This window comes from Sciurus carolinensis, chromosome X (assembly GCF_902686445.1).
Source record: "Sciurus carolinensis chromosome X, mSciCar1.2, whole genome shotgun sequence".
NCBI classification, from domain to species: domain Eukaryota; kingdom Metazoa; phylum Chordata; class Mammalia; order Rodentia; family Sciuridae; genus Sciurus; species Sciurus carolinensis.
In genome coordinates, this window is record NC_062232.1 from 52,076,606 (window position 1) to 52,101,510 (window position 24,905).

Here is a 24,905-nt window from a genome sequence, read left to right on the forward strand (position 1 = left end):
CAGGTCCTGTCCACTCCTTTGCTACAGTTCTCTCCTCAGGCCTCTACTTTGATCCTGCCTGCGTCTTAGAAGAGAAGTAAACCATTTGAGAGTTCAAGGGTAACACCTCAGAAACCAAGGATACTGGGAAGGTGGCAAGAGGCCAGGCCAGGGCTTGGAATTGCTTTGAGGTTCTCTGAGGTAGGGGCAGCCAAGGGACAAGACGTTTGGGTGTGAGATGAACCCAGTATAAATAGTTCCATACGTGTCTGATGTTCTTGCCCCAGGGGCCAAAAAGTATCCATGGCCTCTCAGCACAACCAGGCATGCATCCATCTGAGTATCTGAATTTCTCTCTCTCTCTCTCTCTCAAACACATACACACACACACACACACACACACACACACACACACACACACACACAAATAGAGGACCACTTCTTTTATGTTTTGATATTAGCTTTTGCTCCCATCCAAAATCTATCATGGTGTTAGGCACATAATGAGTGTCCAAAACACAAATTCTCTCATGTCACTCTCTTTGTCTCAGGGGGGCAATATCTATTCCTAAAGGACACTGACCTGGGAGGTGGAAGTTCCAACTGCAGCTCCATCTCAGCCATGGCCTCTGGGTGACATCAAGAGAGTTGAATCTCCCTAGTGTTCCTCAGTTCCCTCCTTTTATAACATAGGTAGATAATCACACAATATCAGAGATGAAAACCTCCTCAGAGGTCATCTATTCCCCCTTGTTCTCTTCTCCTTCCAAACTCTTCATGAGGAAACTGAGACTCAGTGAAGGAAGAGATGTGCCCAAGGTCATAGACAGACTCAGGACATAGCCTGATTGAAATGAGGTCTGTATGATAATCTCCCTACTCATTCTGTGGCAAAATTCAAACACAACTTGTCTCTAGTAAAATATAACAGTAATACTAGGTGGGACATTTGTACACATATCACATACACGCACACATACATCTATATGGTAACAATGCTATCACACCTACCCTAAAAGTTTGTAGGGAAGTCAAAGCCAAACATGACAGAATAGTCCCTTGTAAACTGGGAAGGCTCATAGAAGTTAGCTACACAGCTGTGGTCCAACATGAGCCGCCATACCTGTCCTCAGTCACTGTATTCATACTTAGGTCATACATAGGAGTCCCCAGGTACATATTCCGAAGCACCTTGTCCTGTGAATGCTCTCTCCCATGGGACCTCCTTGTGGCTGATCTTATATCATGCTACTGAGGCGCCTATTCATATGAGTATGAGCTTTCATAGACACATCCCTCAAGCAGGCTCACAGTCATGTACATACACACATGCATGTGAGGTGACCTACATCCTCATAATGTGTGCTTGCTCACACCCCAGACCCCCTTTGTCCCAGGCCAAATCACAATTTTCTGGTCTTTAAAGGGATCCACCGGCATATAAGTGTGGCAGTGATTGGGTGATTCAGTCATTGCTCTCCCAGCCTCCAGGATATTGCTCCTTTTCCATTCCTTGGCCCTTGTCACCCCAAAGGCTGTTGAGGGAGGGGAAGGAGGAGTATGGGGAATTCGTGGAGCTGAGCAGGGACCTCAGAGACTTCTGGATTCCATCTTCACATTCCTTTTAGGAGTCCTCTCTATTACATCTTATCAAGTGGCTAGACACTGTGGCACACCTCCAATGATGTGGAGCTCACCACCTCCTCAGATACTCTGTTTCACCTCAGAACATTCCCACGGGTACTTCAACCAATTTGGGGTGACGTCGTGTGTGTGCGTCTGAGTATGGAAGTGGTAGGGTATGCTTGTACCTCTGAGATATATATGCACAGCCACCTAGTAATTACAGGATCCAAAGAAAGAAATTATAACATAAATTCTCATTTATAGGAAAAACTGCTTAGCAGGGGCAGGGCAAGGCCCTGTGCCCCAAAGAAGGAGGCTTCACCCCCAGGGCTCTCTCTGCAGAGTATCACAGCCCAGTCAAATACTGTGTTGGCTGAGTGGTAGGTCCTGGATCCCAACATGGAAACCAACATGTGTGGAAAATTCATACTATCTGTGAGTTGTCCCTGAAAGGCTAACTGTAAGTCACCTAGATACTGACATGCTATGTATCTGCGAGGTACCAGGCCCATGGATGGAGGCAAGAGAATAGGTTGTGGTAAAGCTGTTAAAGAGAGCTGGGAATTGATTTCTGGGTGACCTGGGAAGCTTTCTAGGAGGAATTTCCCAGGTCCAAATGGAAGGCCTCTGGTGTGGCCCAAAAAGCGCTGGACAGACTGAGCTGGAAAGTGCATCTACCTTGGCCTCATCTATGCTGTGTGGTCTTAGGCCAGTCACCTCTTCTCAGTGGATAAGACTTAATGGAACTGCCAATAAAATGGTATAAGTACAAGCCTGGCACATGAATCAGGATCTGAAGGGATAATCTATGGAGGAAAGAGAGGGAGAGTCTTCAAGGACTGTAAGGAGATGGGAGGAGGTACAGACCCAAAGGACTTGCCCTGGATGCTGGGGTTGGGTGTGAATGGTACGGGGTCAGGGCAAAACAAGAGATTTTGAAATTTCTTTTTGTGCAGCTGGGGATTGAACCCAGGGCCTTACACATGTTAGACAAGTATTCTACCACTGAGCAACATCCCCAGCCAGAGACATTGAAATTTGGGTATGGGAGCTCAACCTTGGTGTTCTTGAGGCAGTGAGAAGACCAGGGTATCTATCTAGATATCCTTCACCTGTCAGAGCCAAAACTTGCTAGCTGTGTGACCTAGAGAAAGTTACTTTACCACTCTGGGCCTTTGTTTCTTACTCCATAAAATGTAGATAAAAATAGAAAGCACCTTATAAGTTTGTTCTGGGACTTGAATGAGTAAATAATTATACAACTCTTTGAAAAGCAGCACACAGTAAGCAGTAGTCGTATTTATTCTTTGTACACTGGGCATAATTCTTATTTCTACCTTACAAGGCTATGACAGGGTTCAAATGAAATAATGATGGTAAAATGTGTTGAGATGTTTATTTACTCTTATCTGAAATGAAATAGAGATCTTCCTTAGGCTAGGAATATCCTTAAGAATTCATTCCTTCACTCATTCAACCAAGTGATATTTATTCAGGGCCTACTATGTGTCAGGCCCTGAGGAATTAGATAATAGTGAACAACCTAGCTGTAGGTCCCTACCCTCATGGAGCTTACTGTCTAGTGCATATAAAATAATGTTTTCATACTCACAAACCCTAATTGCCCTGTTGGTGGGTACAATTGATAGAGTCCACAAAATTTCAGTATATGAAACTATTCAGTCAATTACCAATCTGATTTTATCTAATATTTGTACTTGGTGATCCTGCTTAGTCCACAAGGCAGAGGAATGGCCACACTGGAATCCAGGTAATTCCTGGAACCATCTTTGACCCAACCTGGGAGTGGGAATGGGACCCCTGCCCCCTGAATTTGCCAGCCCCTAACTCTGTCCCTCTCCCCCAGTGGTCCCATCTCAGCATAAGTAGTGCCATTTGCTCAAGAATCATCTGAGATTAGACAATATTTGTTCTGGAGGGTGGGAGATGGTGGGTTAGCCATGGGAAAGTGAGATGGGGAATCTATTCTAAGGCAAAGCTTCAATTTACATCTGTCTCCTCAGATATAAATTCTTCCTTTGTCTTCAGTTGCTTTGGTGCCAAAAAGTGTACAAATGGAGGTGCTGGGGGTGGAGGTTATGCCTGACACCGTGGCTGATGGACAAGTAAATGGAGAAGGCTATAGATTGGCAATGCCAGGTTTGATTGTTTTTTTTTTCTCACAAACACTAAGAAAGTTGGAACTAATGCAAGTGATTATCACTAGAGCACATACTCTGTAGTGCCACCATTTCAACCCTTCATCTATATTAACTTATTTCTCCATCATGGTAACCCTACAAGGCAAATGCCATTTTTATCATCTTCATTTTACTGAAACACAGAAAGGTTAGAAACATATCCAAGGTCACACAGCTGTTACCTTGGAAATTTTTTAACCCAGGTAATCTAGTTCCAAAGTCCACTATAGTTATATAACCTGGACCTCAGTTTCTCCATCCATAAAATGAGGATGTTGGATTGGTTATCTCCGAGAGTTGTTCCAGCTCTGATACTCTCATTATATTCGCATATATTTCTCCAAACTTCCAGGTCAAATTGAAAAAAAAAAAAAAAAAAAAGCACTGCTCCCAAAATGTCAGTGATTTCCACTCCAGGTCCCTGGGGAGGAAGGAGCCCAGGCCCAGGGAAAAGAGCCTGCAATGGAGAATGGACCTCCCAGAACCCCTAGGGCCTGAGAACAGCTGGAGGCCTGGGAAGGTCTGGTAGCTAGGGCCTGGCCTGCATTTCCAAGTCACTGGTAAAAATAACAAGGAACAGCAGTTCAGACCGCGTGTGCTGGGATTTAGGGTCAGAGACTTCACAGTAGGGTGGGAGAATGGAGCTCCTGGCCCCATCCTTCTGGCCAACTCTGGAGCTGTTGTTGCTGCCGCTGCCAGGGACATTAGAGTCCAGGTCAGTTGGCAGTTGCGAGGCTGGGATTGCTAAGGAGCAGAGGAAAGGAAGTCCTGCACTTGGGGAAGTGGGGGGTTGAGGCTCTGGAAATGAGCATGGGCTGAACTTGCCTGGCCTTTCCTCTACCCTGCGTTGGGTCACCCTCTGGAAGCTGGAGAAAAGAATGTGGTATGATGACATAAGATAGTAGCTGGAAATTTGGGCATCCTTCTACTGCCCCAGGTTCTGCCTTTTCATCTTTTCTCTGAGCCTTGGTTTCCTTATTTACAACATCAGCAGAATATTTCCCACTACTTATTTGATTGCAATGACATCTGTGAATAAGCCTGCCAGAGTAGGGAGTCAGTAAATAGGAGTTAAATGTGAACATGATGAATTGATTACTGTAGGGGACCCTCTGTCCATTGCTAGAGTCCTCAGATAACTCATTTATAAAATGAGGAAAAAATAGACCTGCCAATTCCCTCACCACGCTGGCTGAGGAGAGCTCAGAATTGAGGGCATCCCATACAGTAAAAGGACGACAGCAAACACTGATGTTACTACCCTGAGATTTTGGAAGTGAGTTTTTTAGGCAATTCCCCTAACCCTCCTATTCCCACCGCTGCTTCCACCACTGGTCAGACTAAGTCAGTCTTGAAAAGAGGCACCATCTCACACTGGAACTGCTGGGTCTCTCTCCTCCAGCCCCTTCCTACTACACTCCCTGCTCTGAGGCCCCTCCCCTGGAAAGACTCCCAAGCTCTGGGCAGGAAAGAGGGTCCCTGTTGGCCGGTGGGAAAGTCAAGTCTTTAGGATATGACATTCCTGAGATTATCCAGAGAACCCCTGGGGGTTGCAGCTGCTCATTCACTCTCTCCCTTGGCCCAGCTCTCAGCCTGCTGTGGAGGCAGCCAAGATAATAGGGTGTGAGATTGGAGGAAGTCTCCTCCAGGGAAAGGGGACTGAAGTTAAGGAGCCAGACCTGCAGCAGCCCCGTGGGCCAGGTGAGGGATCAGGGTGGGGAAGAAAGACCAGAAGCCTTGTCAGGACTGGCAGGAAGGTACAGAGGAGAAAAGAGTTCTAGACGTTAGGAATTTGTGACTGTGTAAGTGACTTTTAAAATGGTTAGGGGGGCTGGGGATGTGGTTCAGTGGTAGAGTGTTTGCCTAGCATGCATGAGGCCCTGGGTTTAATCCTCAGCACCACAAACAAACAAATAAATAAATAAAGTGATCAGGGTTCCTGTGGCTAGAGGTAGGATCCCTTTTTTAGGCAACAAGTCTGAGGCCCAGCAAAGAAGTGGTCAAAGGCCCAGCATGTCCATGCCAGTCAGTCCTTCTAAAGACCACGTCTCCTCTGCCCTTTTCAAGAAGAGATTGGCATTCTCCAGGGTGATAGCACCCCACCAGCAGCAGATGTTACACTTGAACGTATGCACATGTTCCCTGGTTTTAAAAATGGCACTGTGGCACTCCAATTTAAAATCTGGTGGCAGGTACCATCCAGCCATCCCCATATACCAACTGTCTCCATGCTTGGCTATGAACCCTTCTAGGAATCCAGACTGTGGCCCAAAAATCCCTATGTCCAGTGACAGTCTGGCCCAACCCAGTCCCGATTCCAGGCCTAACCCAGAGGAAGGTTACTGAGTGCATAAAATACACAAACATACTCATACATGTACAAGGGGTCAAGCCCATTGGACTCACCTCCCAGTTGAGAGACCCCAAGAGACAGAGGAGTCAGCTCTAGAGGGGTTAGGGGAACCTGCCTCCTATAGTGGCCATAGTCTGTGTTGGCAAAAGGGGTTGGGCCTGGGGGTGGTGAGGCCCACTCTGGAGGGAGGGAAGGAGAGGGAGGGCCAGGCTGTGAATAGGGCTCTGTGTGGCCCAGCTGAGAGGACTGGGGGAGGCTGGAATGTGAAGAACGTGCTCTCATGACTGTGGCCCTAGGCCTGGGTCTATGGCACATGGTTAACCACGGGCAGTGGAGTGGGGTGGTGGGTGAAGCAGAGAAACCAGGCAAGGAAAGGACAAAACATCTCTGCAGGCCTTCCCCCAGAGAGCAGGGCAAGGACTGGTTGGAGAGCCTGCAGACTGAGCAGAAAAGGTGCTGAGAATGAGCTTGGTCCCAGTCAGCCACTTATGACTGAGGACTGCCAGGGCCAGATCAGGTCGGTTGGTACCTTTGCAGCTTATATCTGAACTACTCCTCTCCTGACTTCTCACCCAGCACTATTCTTTTTGCTTTTATCCCCCCTTTGACTCTGGCCCTCTCTTTTTTACTCCTTCAACCTGTTTCCCTTTTTCTCTCAAAAATGTTTCTTTTTTTTTTTTCTGATCACTCTATCCCCCACCAGACTGCAAGCTCTTCGGGGGAAGGGACAATGTCTGCTTTTATGCTGGTCTACCACAGTGTCTATTGGATAGCTCTGAGCAGATGTTCCACAGACCCCTTCAATCCACCATGTCCAAGGCAAGATTCATTGCAACAGAAAGATTTCTCTCCTATAATCCCTGAGCCACTTTTTCCTCTGTTCCGTATCTCAGTTAATAGCCTCAGCATTCACCCAGTTGCCAGTTCAGAAACCTTGGAGTCATGCTGAACTCCTTTCTTTTCCTCTCACATCCTATTATTTAACTTTGGTTCTTCTACCATGTAATAGTCCGTATATTTGTCCCATCCTTCCTTTCGCAAAGGTCACTGTCCAACCCATAATCTTACCAATGCCCTGGTCTCTCTGTCTTTTTTTGCCTAACCTCCTCATTCACAATCCATCTTTCATTTGATAACTACACGAGCATTCTTAAAAACAAATCCATGTATGTTACTTTCTTGTTCAGTCCCCTTCAATGGTTCCACATTGGATTCTGGATAAAGTCCAAGGTTCTTAAGATGTCCTACAAGGTCCTTCACGATGTAGCCTCTACCTGCTTCTCCAGTATCTGTCGGGCACTCTGCTCACCAGCCAGACTATACACAGTTCCTCAAAGTACATGATTTGACACCTCCTTGCCTTTTTCTATGCCCTTCCTTCTGCCCGTCATGTTTTTGTCACCTTATCTACTTGATGAAAAACTACTCATCTTCATGTCTGACTTCAAATTGGTACTTCCTTCATGAGGATGGCAATACGACCCAACTTCCAGCATTGAATTATTCCCTCTGCTCAGTTCCATAAAACTGCACTTTCCAGTACCACTTACATGGAATTGTATTAATTTGTGTTGGGGGTGGCTTCCCCACTTTGCTGTGAATTCCACTAAGTTAGGAAATTTGCCTGGTCTCTATCTGTTGGTACTTAGCACAGGGCCTGAGCCTGAGGGAACATCTAGTGAATGGGTGAATAAATGCATGAATACCATATGAATGAATGGCTTACAGAATGGGAAGATCTTCACTGTCTTTGTAGTTGTTTAACTTCTTTGGGTTCAGAACCCACTAAGTTTAAGTGGAATATGTTCTACATCAGGAAACAAAAAGAGTCACCACTATGGTAGAATTCTTGGATGCAAAAATTCATACCTCATCTTCCCCTGTAAAGTTTTTAGCTACCAAAAGAGTATAAGGATCAAGGTCAAAATCAGAGTGGGACTCAATGGTCCTGACCAACCCAAGTTATCCTGGACCTCAAAGGAAAGAATGGGATGCAATAAAATCAGGGGCACCATAGAACTCAAGTATAATCTTGGCTCTGACATTTACTAGCTGCTTGACTCTGGGTAAATCAGTCATTTATCTGGACCTGGTTTTCCTCATATGCCACATGAGAACAATAAAACCTACCATGTAGGATGGTTGTGACAGTCAAAGGAAGTCATTTATTTGTAACCCATAAAACCCTGTGTTAATTTAAGAACTAATCATCTTTTGAACTATCCCTAATTACGACATTCCCATGGTGGGTTGGGTTGGTAGAATGTGAGAGGAGGAGATTCAGTATGACTGGAGCAGGATGGCAGGATAGCAGTCTGTCCCAACCATCAGTTCATACCGTAATTTCTCAGAACTGTCCCATTTAGGACCTCCCAGGGTCCTGCTTCCTCCTTCTCTTTCACAGGCTCGCCCTTTCTCTTTCTTTTCTTCTCCACTTTGATCTACCTCTGAGAATTATACTGACTTGATGTATCTTAGTTCCAACTTGTAGCTTTGTATGGGACTTTTATAACTGTTCCCTTTGGCTCACATCTAGCCCATTCTAGAACTTTCTGACTCCCTCACACTAACACATCCCTCAAAGGATTTGCCAGGGAACACTGAGAAGGGCACATTCCCAATCCCTTCTCTCTTCTGTGGACAAGTGTGGTCTTCAAGTGTGGACCTGACCTTTAGTCATTTTAGGGTGAGCTAAAGCCAAGACAAATCTTAGAATGAGGAGTCATTGTGGTCAAGTGTCTGTACCTGGTTTGGCAGTCATTATTCCAAAGTTAAGATTTAGTACACATACTCTGGCAACTGCTTTGCTGATCCTTTTGGTTGACAAAGAGGCTGGCTGTGTAAAGGCAGGAGAATAGGCCTAGAAAATTCTTCTAAGAAGTGCCCTTCTTTCCTTCCTTCCTGCTTTCATTCCTTCTTAACCATTGGCTTAACGTCTTTATCACTGTCATTTTAGCCCAAGTCCCTGACATTGTTTGCCTGTACTACAGGAAAAGCCTCATGGGATGGGGATGTAGAACCCTTGCTTGTCTTGCATGTGCCAGGTCGTGGGTTCCATCCCCAGTGCTGAAAAAAAAAAAACATTGAAGACTCCTGACAGGTCTCCCTGCTTCTGCTTCAGCTCTATCATCCAATCCACACCTGCTGCCAGAGTCATCTTTTTAAGGTAGAGATAAAATCCTATCATTCTCCTGCTCTATATCCATACTATATCCATACTATATCCATAGTATGGCTCCATACTACGTTTGAATTGAAGCCAAAATCCACACCCTGGCCTTCAAAGCCCTGCAGAATTTGACTCTTGCCTCTTTCTCTTCAACTACTGCCTAGAACAATCTGCATCCAGATTCCACATTATCTAACTCTTCCTTGTCATTCAGATCTCAGCTCAAAGTTCAGTTCCTTAGAGAGACCCCCTGTGGTCACCTTCCTAATCTTCTTACCCAAGCACTCCCTATCTCATCCTGTCTTTTAAAGTTTCCCCTTCTTGGTTCTCAGTGATGCCTGAAATTCCTTTATTTCTTTGTTTGATTATTGATTGTTTGTTCCTTTCCAATAAGATTTTGGTCCCACGAGGTCCTTACCTGTCTAGATTGCTGTATATACTTAGCATCAGGCATAATGCTCTGTAGGATACCCTATAAATATTTATTGGTGCCCTATAAATACTTGTTGAATGAATTTATAAGGTGCTTTACCATTTTAAAAAGTGTTTTCATACACATTATTTTTTCTGAAAACCTGTGAGGTCAGGGTTATTACTCTCCTAATCTTATATAAAGAAACTGAGGCTCAAGGAGTTATGGGTATAAGGCACACACCCATAATCCCAGTGACTCTGGAGGCTGAGGCAGGATGATTGCAAGTTTAATGCCAACCTGGGCAAACTAGTGAGACCCTGTCCAAAATAAAAAAAATAATAGGGGTGGGAATGTAGCTCAGTAGTAGAGCAACCCTGGGTTCAATCCCTACTTTTGAATAAATAAATAAATACATAAATAAAGGTTATGGGTGATGTCCAGTGTCTCACAGTCATTAAATAGAGGAAAGTGACCTTAAACTTGACCTTTCAAATTTTAAATACTGCTATTTCCACCAGGATACTGTGCTTCTAGCATGATCAGTGCTATACCAAGGATAGCAAATGCCAGGCAGTTGTGGACTGATTTTTGAGTAATCTTTACTCAGGTTTTAGAATGGTACTGTGTGTTTTACAGACTGTTTCCGGTCCCCTATCTTGGCAGGAGCACTCTCCATTCCATGTAAAGGAAATAAACTAGGGGAATCAGCCATTAGGATAGGAGGAAGTAGTAAGGATAGGCAGTCAGGAATCTGGGATTCTAGAATTCACTTTGCTCCTTACTTTGTTTTCCTTTTTCTGTATGTCTCAATCTGTCTTTCTGTAAAATGGGTTGATTGAAATTGCTGATTTTAAAACTCCCTTTCAGTTTGGACATTACATCTCTGCAATGCTGTGACTACTTTTCTGTTTCCTTTGCAGTGCTTCCCGTTGATGCAAGCTAGGAAGAATGCTGGTAAGTTCATGAGGCTGGGTTCACAAACAGCTTACAATGAGACTAAGCTTCTCAGCTGATCAGGTCCCCTGGGGACTGAAGCCAGAGGCTGAGATGCAAAGCTGAAGTCATCCTCTCTGTCTCCCTCCACTGGGCATTTTCTGGCCTCTTCAGGGCCCTGACTTTTGGCTCTAGGCAGAACTTCTATTTCTAAGATGGAGATTTTGCTTTTGTCAGGGAGCCAGGGGAGGATTTCCCTCCAGAGCTATCAGCAAGTGACAGGCACCCACGTGCTTCCCTTCCTCTCAAATGTCTTCTTTCCACTGGGAAGTTTATTAGGGGTGGGAGATATGTTGGGAAAGAGGAACAGGTAAATGGAAGGGGAAGGGGGAGATTTGGGGTTTGGTGTCTGTGATATACCCAACACTTGCTTTATCTGGAAGGTTTTCAAGAGCTTAGTTAGGATAAGAGAATACGTGTTGCCTTAAGGTGAAAAACTTCCTCCTTGCTGCCCGGCCACAGTGGTGCAGGCCTGTAATCCCAGCAGCTGAGGAGCCTGAGGCAGGAGGACTGGGAGTTCAAAGCCAGCTTCAGCAACTAGCGAGTTCCTATGCAATTCAGCGAGAACTTGTGTCTAAATAAAATATTTAAAAAGGGCTGGGGATGTGACTCCGTGTTTAAGCACCCCTAGGTTCAATCCCCTGTACCAAAAATAGAAAAAAGAAAAATTCCCTCCTCAAAAAAAAAAAAAAGAAAAGAAAAAGAAAAGAAAAAAGGGGATGTCACAAAAGTAAAAGGGAGGCCATTGGAGTGGAGAAAGGGGATAAGTGGGAGGGAATAAAGGAGGGTAAAGGGAAGTAGGGGGAGTGAAGCTGACCAAATTATGTTGCATGCATTTATGAAAATGCCACAATGAAACACCACTGTGTACAATTAATATGCACCAATAAAAAAGCTGTAATGCCATTTTGCACCAGCCCACTGAGACAAAAACAAAACCAAACAAACAAACAAATAAAAATCGTCCTTTTGCTCTTTAACAAGTTTCTTTGAGCTTGACTGCCTACCTGTCTTCTGCCCTCTTGTGTCCTACTTGGATGTGGACAAGTAGGCACTCTGTGAGCCACTTCCTTCTGTTGAGGAGGACACAGTTGTCTAGAGAAGGGTGACAAGTTTGGGAAGGAAAAGAAGGATCCTGACCAGGGAAGAGTTTGCTGCCATGGCTAGAATGAGTGACACAGGTCATGCTTCACTGAGGTCATTGGGATCAACCTCCTGGTTCCCTCCTGATCTCAGCCACTCATTGGCTCCAATTTTTTATCAAGATGAGGTCACTATTTGCATGAACATAGCTTCCAGGTGGCAGTTAGTGGTAAGGGGTGCTGAAACAGTGAGGCACCAATGAAATGTCATGCCAAGGGCATCTTGGGAAGGTGTTGGAAAAGACCCTTTATCCTGAGGACCATGCAAAGTAGTTGGAGCTGGTTTGGGCACAGTCCTTCTGGGAGGTAGACCAGGGATCTAGTGAATTCCCAAGGACTTTTCTATCTTAGGACCCTGAGGTTATTGGGTGTTGACTACTAAAAGAGAACTGACCAGTCAGCACAGTGGTGGATGCTTGTAATGAGAGCTACTCAGGAGGCAGGATCAGGAGGATCACAAGTTCAAGGACAGCCTCAGCAACTTAGTGAGGCCCTAAGCAACTTAGTGTAACCCTGTATCAAAATAAAAAGTAATAAAGTACTGGAGACTACAACTTAGTGGTAATGCACCCCTAGTACCAAAACAAACAGACAAAGCTAGGCGTGGTGGTGCACACCTGTAACTTCAGCTTCTCTGAGGCTGATGCAGGAGGATCACAAGTTCAAGGTCAACCTGGGCAATTTTAGTGTGACGCTGTCTCAAAATAAAAATTAAAAAACTAAAAAAGGGCCAAGGGAGTAACTCAGTGATAGAATGGTATGCATGAGGCCCTGGGTTCAAACCTCAGTACTGGAAAAAAAAAAAGAGAAAGAAAGAAAGAAAAGAAGAACGGGTGGGGTGAGGCGTTTATTTGTATTGCCATGACAGCAGATGAGAAGGAGCCTATTTTAAAGCAGAACACTGCTTTGATCAGCATAGAGCATACATCTGCTCCTCCAGTACCCCCCACCCCACCCATCGCCATACCAGGGCTTCTTGCTGAGCACAGTTCCTGCTTTGCATTAGAGACCTCTGAGGGTACAAGATGTATGCACTGCCCATACTGGGGGAAGGACAAACTTCTCCATTTCAGACACCAGCTGCAAAGGCTAAAAGGAAACCCCTCAGGTCCTGAAATAGTGACCCCCCCCCAAACGAATGCATTTGCAGCTGCCAAGCTGCCTCATTAGAATGTCTGTGCCAGGCTGAGGTGCCAGCATGGAACCCCAGGAGGGTGGGCACCTAGTGGCTGAGGGGTCTGTGGCTCCTAGAGCAGAAAGGAGTGTCTTTTAGGGGGTGGAGTCAGGCAGAAGAGGTTGCCACCTACAAAGCTGAGATGAGATTGGTCTTCCTACTCCTCCTTTAGGTTCAAGTTTGAAAATGTCTATTTAAGGGCAAATGTGAACACATTGTTTCAGGCTTATTCGAGGACAATCTGGGAGAAGTGATGAGTTTATGTGGATGTGGCAATAGTAGCAGGAAGGCATTGAGAAACAAGACACCTGGATTTTGGCCCAAATATCATTATAGAGTCACTGTGTGAGTCCCGGCAAGTTGCTTACTCTCTCTAGACCAGTGTCCACATCTATAAAATGGGGCTTATTGCATGGGATTCTTATAGGTCATAAGATACAGTGCCTTAAAAACATCAAAATGTTGAACAAATTTGGTTAATTCTGAGATTTCATGGAGGAAATGAGCAGAGCTCTTGATTTGTTTTATTATTTATTTATTGATGGAGTAGGTGATGCCTTCATACATTTCAAAATTTAAGAGACACAAAAATAAAAATGTTTTCCCATCCCTGTCCCTTGATCATCTAGCAATCCTCTTAGAGATGACTAATAAGTAGCTTCTTGGGCCCTCGGTGAGTTCAGAGGGTTGGAAGAAAGTGAGATGTGTTGAACAGGACTGCAGGTGAATCTGTGACTGCCTGCCTGGGATGAGAGTGGGGTGGGGACAGCATGCAAAAAGGGCAACAGAGTAGGAATTGTGGGGCAAGAAAGGTGTGGTGGTAGAATCAGCATTCATTGGCGACCGTGTATTGACTGTGCCATTCATGGCGCCATGATCCTAAGAGCCTTCCTCTTCTCTGAACCTACATGTTGGCATCTGTACACTGAACCTCTTGTGCTTTTACATGCCACGCTTCCAAATGCCACTACAGCAGAACAGAAGTGACGAAGAAGAGGACCAGTTAGGGACTTTATAGAGACCCAGAAAGTAGAGACACTGACTCACAGTTGACAATTGTATACAAATTATATGGATAATTTTTTCCTATCAGGGATAAGTCAACCAAAGTTTTCTCTGAAATGGTACTACTTTTGTCCTAGTGGTCCTATGGATAGAGGAAACCTTGGCAGGGGGACTCATGGGACCCCTTGGCATTGTCTTATAGGAAAGCACGATGTGTGTCCAATTGGCCTCAACACATGTGGTGCTGCCCAGGCCCAGAGGATGACCTGGATGGCCTTTGAGAGCTCTGCTGTTGTGGTCCATGTAAGAATCCACAGTGTTCAGCCCAGGAGGCTGAGGTAGGAGGATTGTGAGTTCAAAGCCAGCCTCAGCAAATTAGTGAGGCCCTAAGCAACTTAGTGAAACCCTGTCTCTAAATAAAATATAAAAAGGTCTGGGGGTGTGGTTCAGTGGTTAAGTGTCCCTGGGTTCCATCCCCAGTACAAAAAAAAAAATCCACTGTGTTTCCCAAACTTCACTTATTTGTGAACCAACTTTAGAATTTTCTTTGATGTTGCGGGGGATGGAACCTGGGACCTTGTGCATGCTAGTCTTAGGTAGTAATAGCTATGTAAATAGGTTTTGAGGTAATGGTTAGGTTTTTTTCTGATACATAGTAAATTAAACAGATATTCATCATAATTCAAGGTATCAATGTATCACCCCAAATCAACCCATGCTAATATCTACTAAACACTGGAAAATATAGACTAGTGGTAATAGGAACCAGCAGGTCAGGAGGAGGTTCAGGTCTCAGGAGCTCATTTCCCATGTAGGCATCTGATCTTTCTGCATTTCCTCATGCTTCTTTCAAGTCCTCATACCATGGTCCATGAACATAAATTGCCTCTAAGATGGAGATTTCCACAGCCTAAGAGGAACCCCCTTCTTCCAAAAAAAAAAAAAAAAAAAAAAACAAAAAAAAAAACCCACAAGTCAAAACTACCTCCCAGGTACTGGAGCAAGAGAGAGCCAGATCTCTATGTTCCAGTTTTGGTTCTGTCTTTTGTCAGGTGTGGCCTTGAACCTCTCCCTTGCCCTCCTTTGGCCTGAATGTCCCCAACTATGAAATGACTAGTTTGCTCTAAAGGATCTCTAAGGTATCTTGCTGCTCCGAAATTCAATAACTCCTTGACTTGTAGACCCACAGTTTCTACTGAATGCTTTAGCTCCCCTTCCCAGCCACCTGGAGATGTAAGGGGGCTGCTGACCTTCCTTCCCACCAAAATGGGGCCAAATCCTCCCTGAAGCCCCTTGCTCCCAGTGCACAAAGATCCTTTTGTAGCCCAAAGTCATTCAGGGCTTCTCTCCAGGCTCCTGCTGAAGTGACTGCGGTGACCTGTAGGGGTAATACTTTGCTTGTAATAAGAGTCACTGTTCCCCAAACCCGACTGGCTCTGGTTTGGCTGCAGGCTCAGCCTCTGCACCAGACTCATCCATCAGCCGCCCCAGACTCTTCCCCCCAGCTCCAAGGGCTAGGAAGACCGATTGAAAAGGTAGAAAATAGCAACAAATTTCTTTATTTAAACACATTCATTTAAGATGCTATTGGGTGTCACCTCCAAGGTTCAAGAGGGCAGCAGGCTAAAATACCAAGCATATGAAAATCATCAGAATAAGAATAATTTGATCTACTTCCTATCTTTTGAAAATTACCAAATCATTCTTATAACTACTCTTAATAGATCTGATTATTTAACATTGTTTTATCAGACATTTGACAGATATTTTACCCAACAGTTTGGAATAGTATAAAGATCTACTTAGTTAGGGGCTATCTGGAATTGATTATTATTTGAGACAGGAAATCTTTCAACCATGACCTACAGTGAGTTCAGCCATGGTAAAAACACTGTGCTTTGAATTGAGAGACCTAAGATCTAGACCGATGTCTGCCATTAAACTCATTCTGTGACCTTGAGTTAGTTGCCTCCCCTCCCTGGACCTTTGGTTTTCATTGTCCAAACAATGAGAAGTTTGAACTAGAAGGTCCCAAGGTCCTCTGCATGTTGACTCCATATCATCCCCTATGTCTATGCCAAAAGTCAGACTGAACAGCGGGGTTAGGGTCAGTGGAAAGGGCAATTTCAAGATGTTATTTGAGGTGGGGGAAGGGCTCTCAAAACTGTGGAGGAATATAGTGAGTGGATTCCTTTGGGGCCAAAGGGACTGGGAAACCCAGGTTGCCAGTTCCTGTTTTCAGGAATGCAAACCAGACACAAGCTTGGCTTACAGATGCAGACAGACAAATGTACTGAGACACAGTCTAGCTGGCCCTTTGTGTAAGCTGGGACTATCCAGAAGATCAGGAGATGAAGAGGGAGTGGGAATTGCAGGTTGAATGCCAGGTCTGAAAAGGATACGGGAGGCACTATTGGACACTTCCATCAGAAGGGCCTGTGGATCCTTCAAACTCAATACTAAAGATTGTAATTCTTCATAGTTTCTCTAGAAGCTTCAGACTCCCTTTCTTGGTTAGTGTACCACCATCCACCGTAGAAGCATGGGGGTCACTTAGACTCTTCCATCATTCTCATTTGCTGCCATTCAGCCACCAAATCACATGCATGAGAATTTATTTATCTATTTGGTACCAGGGATTGAAACCAGAGATGCTTAACCACTGAGCCACATACCCAGCCCTTTTGAAGATTTTATTTTGAGCCAGAGTCTCACTAAGTTGCTTAGGACCTTGCTAAGTTGCTGAGGATGGCCTTGATCCTCCTGTTTCAGCCTCCTGAGCCACTGGGATTACAGGCATGTGCCACCATTCCCAACAAGAGCTCTTTTTAATGCTTCCTAAGTCTTCCCCTTCTATTTTATCTACTCCATCATGCATCCACATTGTTATGCACATTTCCATCTAGGCCCACAGCAGCTGTTGCATGGATGGTCACTATTATTCCCTAACTGGTCTTATCATTATGCTTTCTCTACCAGTTCACCTTCCATATTGCCACTAGAGTTCTCTCTTTTAAAGATGTTAGGTCTGTGTGTAGCTGAGTGGTAGCATACTTGCTTAGCATGCACAAGGCCCTGGGTTCAATCCCCAGTGCTGCAAAAACATTACCAACAACAAGAAACAAAAACCCAATAACTTTGTTTTGCCCCTTTGACCAAATTTCATCTTCTTTGCATTGGTATTCGAGGTCATCACACACCACATTCCCACGTTTCTGAGCCCCAGGGACAACTCACTAGTTCTTGGACAAACACGGGACCCTCATATTGGACTCTCTTGGCAGAGCCTTTGCCAGTCCCTCTTTATCTTGGCTTTTCAAGCCATCCTCGGACTCCCCTTCGCATCTTGTCTATGTCTGTATTACAACACATCACACTGTCCTGCATTGGCTTCTTTCCTTTCTTGTCTCTTGTACAATGGCTACATCTGCATTCCCAGAACTAAGCACAGGGCCTCACATAAACAACCAGTCTGCCAAGGACTGTCTTTTATTTTTGATGGCATAGCAAAAGGACTTCTGATAATCAGACTGGTGAATTCTTCTTTTCAGAAGACTTTCTTCCCTATCATTTCAGCACTGAACTAGCTATTATAGATCAACACAGAGCTCCACTGGCTCCAGATGATGAAATGTCTTGAGATAGGACCTTGAGGGTCCAGTAGTGCTAGCCAGTGGTGCAGATTCATGTAAAGCACATTTTCCAACAAACACTCAAAACTTGGGAGTTTCCCTCCATCTCAATGCTGGAAGGGCAATCCAGTACCATATTAACCAATGCTTTTCAAACCAAATACTAAGGACCCCTGGAGTCCCCAGAGATTCTTTAGGGGGAATCAGAGTTCAAAGTTCAGGGATATCTCATGCCTATTTCATTCAACCAAATCCATTTTACCTTTTGGAGGTCCCATGGAGATTTCATGTGGAGACTGGAGTCTACCAAATAAAATCAAATGTTGGAGATCATAGCTTGAGTTTAGTGTTCAGTTGCTAACTGGCTCTGTTATTTATTTATTAATGTACTAGAGATTGAACCCAGAGGCAATTTACCACTGAGCTACACCCCAACCATTTTTAGTTCTTCTTTTGAGATAGGGCTTCACTAAGTTGCTGAGGCTGGCCTCAAATTTGTGATCTTCCTGCCTCAGTCTCCTGAGCTGCTAAGATTACAGGTGTGTGCAACCCAGGCCCAGCTTCTAGTTGCCTTTTGTACCATTCCTGCTCTGTACCCACTCATGTTCTGACCAAACTCTTCAGATATGGTGAAGCCTTCTTTTCCCTTTTATCCTCAGTTGAAAGTTCTACTTTATATCTAGCCACCTCGCCTTACAACTTTTACCCAGTGATCCTATTTTTAACTCCTTAGAGTCTCATGACAGTAGTGTGTTCCTTCTTCCTTGTGACTGCTGGCATTTAGAATTCCCCAATGTCTGAGGTGGAAGGGACCTTATAGATTATATGAATCAATGCTCTCATTGTAGGTAGCAGAGAACACAAAGAAAGTAAATGGTCTGCACAACAGCATATAGCTAGAGGGCAACAAAACTCAGACTGGAATCCAAGTCCCACTCATTTACAATGCCCTGCCCAGAATCTATCCCTCCTGGAAGTGAAAACCCTAGCTCTTAAAAATAATTTCTCACAGTCTTAGCTGGGTGCAGTGGTACACACCTCTAATCCCAGCAGCTCGGGAGGCTAAGGCAGGAGGATCGCGAGTTCAAAGACAGCCTTAGCAACTTAGCAAGGCCCTAAGTAACTCAGCGAGACCCTGTCTCTAAATATAATATAAAAAGGGCTGGGGATGTAGCTCAGTGGTTGAGTGCCCTGGTACCAAAAATAAAAAAATTAAAAATGCACATATCTCTCACAGCCCTGATGGTTTCCTTAGCCTTCTTCACAGTGGACAGGAACCAGTGGCTAAAGACTGAGCTTTGAAAGCTCCATGGTTCCCAGCAATTGGTCTGCCTGGGGAAAGGGCCAAAACAGAGGAGAACAAACAAGTATCATAAGCCCAACTGGTCCCTCAGCACAGGCTGAGTGTCATTCCTAGTCCTCTTCTTCTCTCCATAGAATGGAATTCCACTCAAACAGCCCGCCCCCATGGCAGGGCATCCAAGGGGCAGTTTTCAGTGGCCCCTTCTGACCTGTTTGCTAGAGGGTTCCTGCTGTGTGACCTTCCACATCCCAAACCCAGAAACAGGAAGAGTTGGTTTGGTTTGCGTTTTGAGAAGAAAAATGAAAACATAGGAAGTAGAGCTCCTGAGAACAGAGGCTTCCAACCCTGTGTCCATTTGTCCCTGGAGCAGGATATTTCAGGGAATACATTCCACAGGGGAAGGGAACGGCCTCCCTTATTAAAAACAAAACACAAAGCCCTTCAAGGTTTGGAAAGAGAAAAAGGCCAAAAGGAGATTCTTAAGGAGGGGAGGGGCAGTCATTTCAGAATCTCTAGCCCTTCCCCCTCCCCCGCCCCATCCGCCACTTGAAACTGTCATACTTTGATCTCACTGCTCTTATCACCATATCTGGCTCCCCAGAGATGTCCTGCTTCTTTAACCTATGGCCCAAGAGAGAATCCAAGCCCCCTTTTTTTGTTTCCCTGTGGATCACCAAAGTAGGCTGGTATTCAGAACTCTCCTTTAAAACCAAGAAAAAACAGACATAAATTAATTAGAGAATATGCAAACAGCAGAACAATACTCAGACTTTATAAAGCACTGGCCTCTTGTTTTCTGAACCCCAACAAAAGCAGGGAAGTGCTTTGTCAGTACCCAAATATCTTCCAGGATAACTACTTCATCACCCCTAATAAACTGCTGTGAGTTTGCCTGACTGTCTCTCCTCTCAGCTCTCCATCACTGGGAAGTGGGTGCCATCTTATTTCCCTACTGTTATTTTTAAAAGGGCCAATGAAAAAAGGTGTTTAAGGAAGAAGCTTCCCAGGATCTCTGGGATCCTTTATGGTTTTGGTTTCTGGACTGAGGAACATGCCTAGTTCACAGTTAGTAGATAGGTTAGAAGTGGGACTTGTTTTGGGGTGCCAGCAAAACACATGTACTTCTAAAGAAATCAGCTCTTCCCATTCTGGATATCCTATAGGCACACATGTACATGTGTCGCATGGTGGCATGACTACACACTTGTAGCCTTTTTATCAAAATCTTAGTTTCACAGAATAATAAGAATTTCACCACAAAAAAACCCATACTACTGTCTTCCCTGGGGCCAGAGGTAAGTAGAACCTCTCTCTGAGGTTGCTTCCAAGAGCATCTGCTTACCATAGTTTATTTTTTCTAGATGATCTAAGGACAAAATGTGATTTTATATTAAAATAACCATTGATCTATTGGGGAATAGCATGTAAAGTTCCCATGAATCTGTAAGATAAAAGTGGAGACTTCAAAGAAGTGTCTCACATGTGTCTGGCTACACAGGATTCTCCTCCAGCTCATAGGGGCTGAATGGAGATGGGGGCTGAATGGAGATGGAGTTCATTGTGTTCAATCATCTGGGTGTGCATTGGTGCAAAACTGTGAGAAGTGCTGACTGAAATGGTGGCCTTCACAAGGGTAGCAACTTTGTATCATCTCTCTCTGTAACCTCACATCTCATATAGAGCCAGTCACAGATAGTGCTTGGGAATTCTTTGGTCCATCCATCCATCCATCCATCCATCTATTCATAATTGCCAAGAAATAAGCAAAAAGTGAAGCCTTAGTGTAGAGGAAATAACTCAGTGTTTGGAGAATCCACACAGCTCTGAGTCTGAATTCTGACTCTGTGACTTATTAATTTTGTGATTATCTCTTTGAGCTTCAGTTCTCTTAGTTTTAAAATGAGGGTCCAGCCAGGCGCAGTGGTGCACACCTGTAATCCCAGCCACTTGGGAGGTTGAGGCAGGAGAATCTCGAGTTCAAAGCCAGCCTCAGCAACTGAGCAAGGCCCTGAGCAACTCAGTGAAACCCTGTCTCAAAAAAAAAATAAAGAAAGAAAGAAAGGACTGGGGATGTGACTCAGTGGTAAAGGGTTAAATCCCCAGTACCAAAAATAAATAAATAAAATAAAATGGGAGTCCATATACTGAACTCCTGGGTTGTGGGACCTAAGCATGATGGTGGGGGTAGAAATGCTCTATAAGCTCACAGACAATACACAAACTATAGTTGTTAAGTGACGATAAAATTATCACCACGACTAACCCAGGCAGCAGGGTGGGGGAGGCATTTTCTCCAGGCCAAAAATCTGACTTAAGATTAAGAAAGCAGGAGCTGAGGCCTCAGGAATGAGCCCCGGGCCTCTGGGATGGGGAGGGCAGATGTTGAGTGTTGACTCCAGGGCCCCACCCCCACTCCAGGAGGCAGCATGCAGGCCAGAGGGGAACTTCAATGGGAAGTGATGGAAGGATCAGATGTGCCTCATACACCTCAGGTCTCCAAAGACCAGATGTGCTGTCTTTCTTATGTCTGCCAATGAGCCCCTTTGAAAAGGCCCAGTTCACAGTGAGGGTCATTCATCACTAGGACTTCAGTATAGCAAGGCAAGATGTGTTGACTTGGCTGCTAATAGGTTCTGTGACTTTGGGCAAGTCCCTCTGTCTTGGCCCCAATTTCCCCACCATTAAAAGGATGGGATTGAACTGGGTGACCTTTAAGTCCCTTCAAGCTCCTGCATTCTGTGTTTCTACTATCATTAATTGAAAAGGGGTTTGGCCTTGATTTTCCAACAATGTGAAAAATGTGATTTTCCAAAAATGTGATCATTCCAATCAGCTAATAGTATGATACCCAATCTTGGACTCTGGTGCAAATTGGTGAAAAGCAGTTGGGGGAAAGGGTGCTAGACTGGGACCCCTTTCTGTTTGTATATCTGCTGTTCCCTATGGTTCTTTCTGCCTGTGTCTGGCTGAACTGACCCAGCTGGACATATCCAAGGCAAACCAAGATCACAGAGCAGGTGAGGGCCATGTGGAAGAAAGCAGGTGTTTCCCAAGCTCTGGACTGTGGCCCAGGTACCTCACAATATAAAATGAGGAAAGGAAAGAAAACAGGAAATCCTACCCACTATGTGTACCTGATTATTCTGGAAGAATTCCTTCTAGGCAGGCCTGTTGTCTCAGAAGGCAACCACAGCTGCTGAGTGGAAATGGCTGACTTGTGCAGTCTGGAATTCTCGAATTCCCCACCCCCCATCTCAATCTGCTTAGACTTTTGCCATTTTTCGAAGCCCAACTCCAATATTGTCCCCTCCCTCTTTTGAATCCCCAGCATACTGTCTGTCTTGTATCATGGATCATGTTCTGCCTTGTGTTCGAGCTATTTCCACCTTTCACATATGGATTAAAAATAAAAATACACACTCAGAGTAAAAATCTCAATGTATCTGCATATAAAATGAAGATCTAAGATCCCATAACCCCTCATTCCTCCTTTCCAGATTTAGCCACTGTTAAGAGGGTTTTGGTTTGGTGTCGTAGCTTTCCAGAAATCTTATATTGTCAAAGTTCCTGAAAATGCAGACATGTTTCGAACAGGGAACTGGCTCTGGAGTCTAAACACTTGGGATTGAGTCTCTGAGAGATCAGATCAGCTTGAGTGAATTCTGTCTCCTCTTTGATCTGTAAATGGGATAACAGTTACTCTCTCACTATCTCAAGGGTGTTGTAAAGGCCAAATGAGATGAAAGCACCTCAGAGTCTGCAAGGGGGCCTATTTATCTCCATACTTGTCTCTGCAACTTGAGCCTAAGCACCTTTGAAACAGAAACCTTGGCCTGTCAGGGGCCCTGTCCCCATTGCTCCTAGCTTCCCTGACTTGTCCAAAATGTGCAGGTGATGATGCTGGGGGAAAATGGAACTGAATTCCCAGGGTTGTGCATGCTCCTAGAGGTGTTCATGATCTGCCTCTGCAGGGTTCAGGCCACACAGCTCTTTGGCCTTTCTTTGAAGCCAAACCTGGTGGAGAGGATCATTTTTCTGAAGTTACTTGGCTTGCAGAATTCTGTTCCTCTACCAAGTGGTCACTGGCCAAGCCTCCTTGTCCCCATGAACTTTTGTTATTTTGAAAATTTGCAAATCTTGTTTCCACTCTGTACCTCACTCAGTAACCAGTTCCTCAGATTCTGGCTTCAGTGAATGTTTTTGAAGTTTCTTACCCAAAAAAGAGCACGTGTGTGTGTGTGTGTGTGTGTGTGTGTGTGTGTGTAAAGGCAAGAGAAAGATGTGGCCAAGAAGATTCAATTTTCTAAATGGAGCAGTTAGAAAACTATTGGAAACTAAATCTAGAAAGCTTCTTAGGTTTTATTTAGCCCAACCTCCATCAGATGGGGAAACTGAGGCCCAGAAAAGGGAAGGTCCTTGCCCAGGGAGCTAGTAGCCCTGACAAACAAGTAAAGGGGAAGGGATAAACCTCTGCAATTTACCTATGGGCCAAGGGGGTTAAAGTTGAGGAAACTTGCCCGGGGAAGGTGGGTGGGACCAGGGAAGAGGTGGATGTGGCCAGAGAGAAGGGAGGATCAATCCAGGGAAAAGTCAGTGGAGACCAGCTGCAAAATTCCCCTGGAAAGTGGAAATAGAAGAAATGGGAGGGTTGTGGTTTAGCAAGTTATTATGAGTCTTGCTGAGCAAGGAGAGGGAGAAGAGAGGAAGAGAAGGATCTCGGGGGCCAGAAAAGGAGTACAAAGGGAAGAAGAAGGCTGAGCCAGGAAAATGGAGGTGATTTAGAGTGACAGGGTCAGTGAGATCCGACATGGAACAAATCAGCAGTGTCCTATACCATGAGTGGCATCCCACCACCTTCTAAAGGTCCCACCAGATCTGCAGCCTGATTTCTTCTAGGCTCTGAGCACATGATCCAGTCCTTATTTTCATAGCAAACTCAGCACTTTTTCACTGCCCACTATTTGGAGAAGTGGCCCCAGACTGTAGGCTTTACCTCAACAGATCTGGCACACCAACATGAGAGCACTGTGCAGCCTGGCTTGACTGCCAGAACAGCTCCTAAGTTGCCCACTCTACAGCCACAATCTAAGTCAAAGTCACATTGTGAGGTGAACTCGGCCCATTTTAAAGATGATGGGAAATAATTTGCCAACAAGAACAACAATGAGAAAATAACCAAATATCTATTGAGAAACAATACATGTACTGACTAAGAATGAGGATCCTGGAGTCAAACTTCCTGAATTCAAATTCTAGTAGTACCTTCATATGCTGTGTGATCTTGGACAAGTTGCCAAGCTTCTTTGATCAGGGCCTTTATCTGTAAAATGAGGATAAAAATAGTGCCTTCTGAGAAGATTTGGAAAAATCAATTTAGTTGATCTCCATGTAGTCTTTGAACAATGCCTGGCACATAGTTAGTGCTCCAAAATGGTCACTATTATTATTATCATTGTTCTGTGCTGGGTGCTGTCCTAAGCATTTCATTTGTATTATGCCCTGTAAGGTAACTGAGGCCCAAGCGCAAGAACACATTTAGTCCATTGGCTTAAAACTTTCTTAGATGCAGACTCTCCCTGCCCCCACCAAAGTGAGCCCTATGTGAAACCCTATGTGAACACACAGCATGGCTGATTTAAGCAAGGTGGGGGCCCAGAGCCTCCTGAGTCAGTCTTGCCCTGTTCTCCCCTCAACAGCCCACAGTGCACCTTAAGGTTTTTCCTGCACTACTGATCTAGTCCAACTAAACTTGTTTATGCTCAGATGATGATATCATAAGCCTGAGAGGGCAAGTAATATGCCCAAGGTTGCACAGCAAGTCAAAGACAGCATAGGCACCACCAGCTACATTGGTCAAAGAGAACAGTCTCTTGGTTAAGCTAGAACACAGAATCAATGCTCCTGACTTGGGTC

General features: G+C 44.8%; 1 protein-coding gene across 1 annotated transcript in view; it reads left to right on the forward strand.

The window, feature by feature from the left end:
- Stard8 (StAR related lipid transfer domain containing 8) overlaps positions 1-24,905 on the forward strand; it is a 74,960-nt gene that overhangs the window by 3,727 nt on the left and 46,328 nt on the right. The window contains exon 2 of the mRNA XM_047536974.1: positions 10,664-10,697. Within this exon, the coding sequence (XP_047392930.1) occupies positions 10,664-10,697 (34 nt within the window). The remainder of the gene's footprint in view (positions 1-10,663; positions 10,698-24,905) is intronic.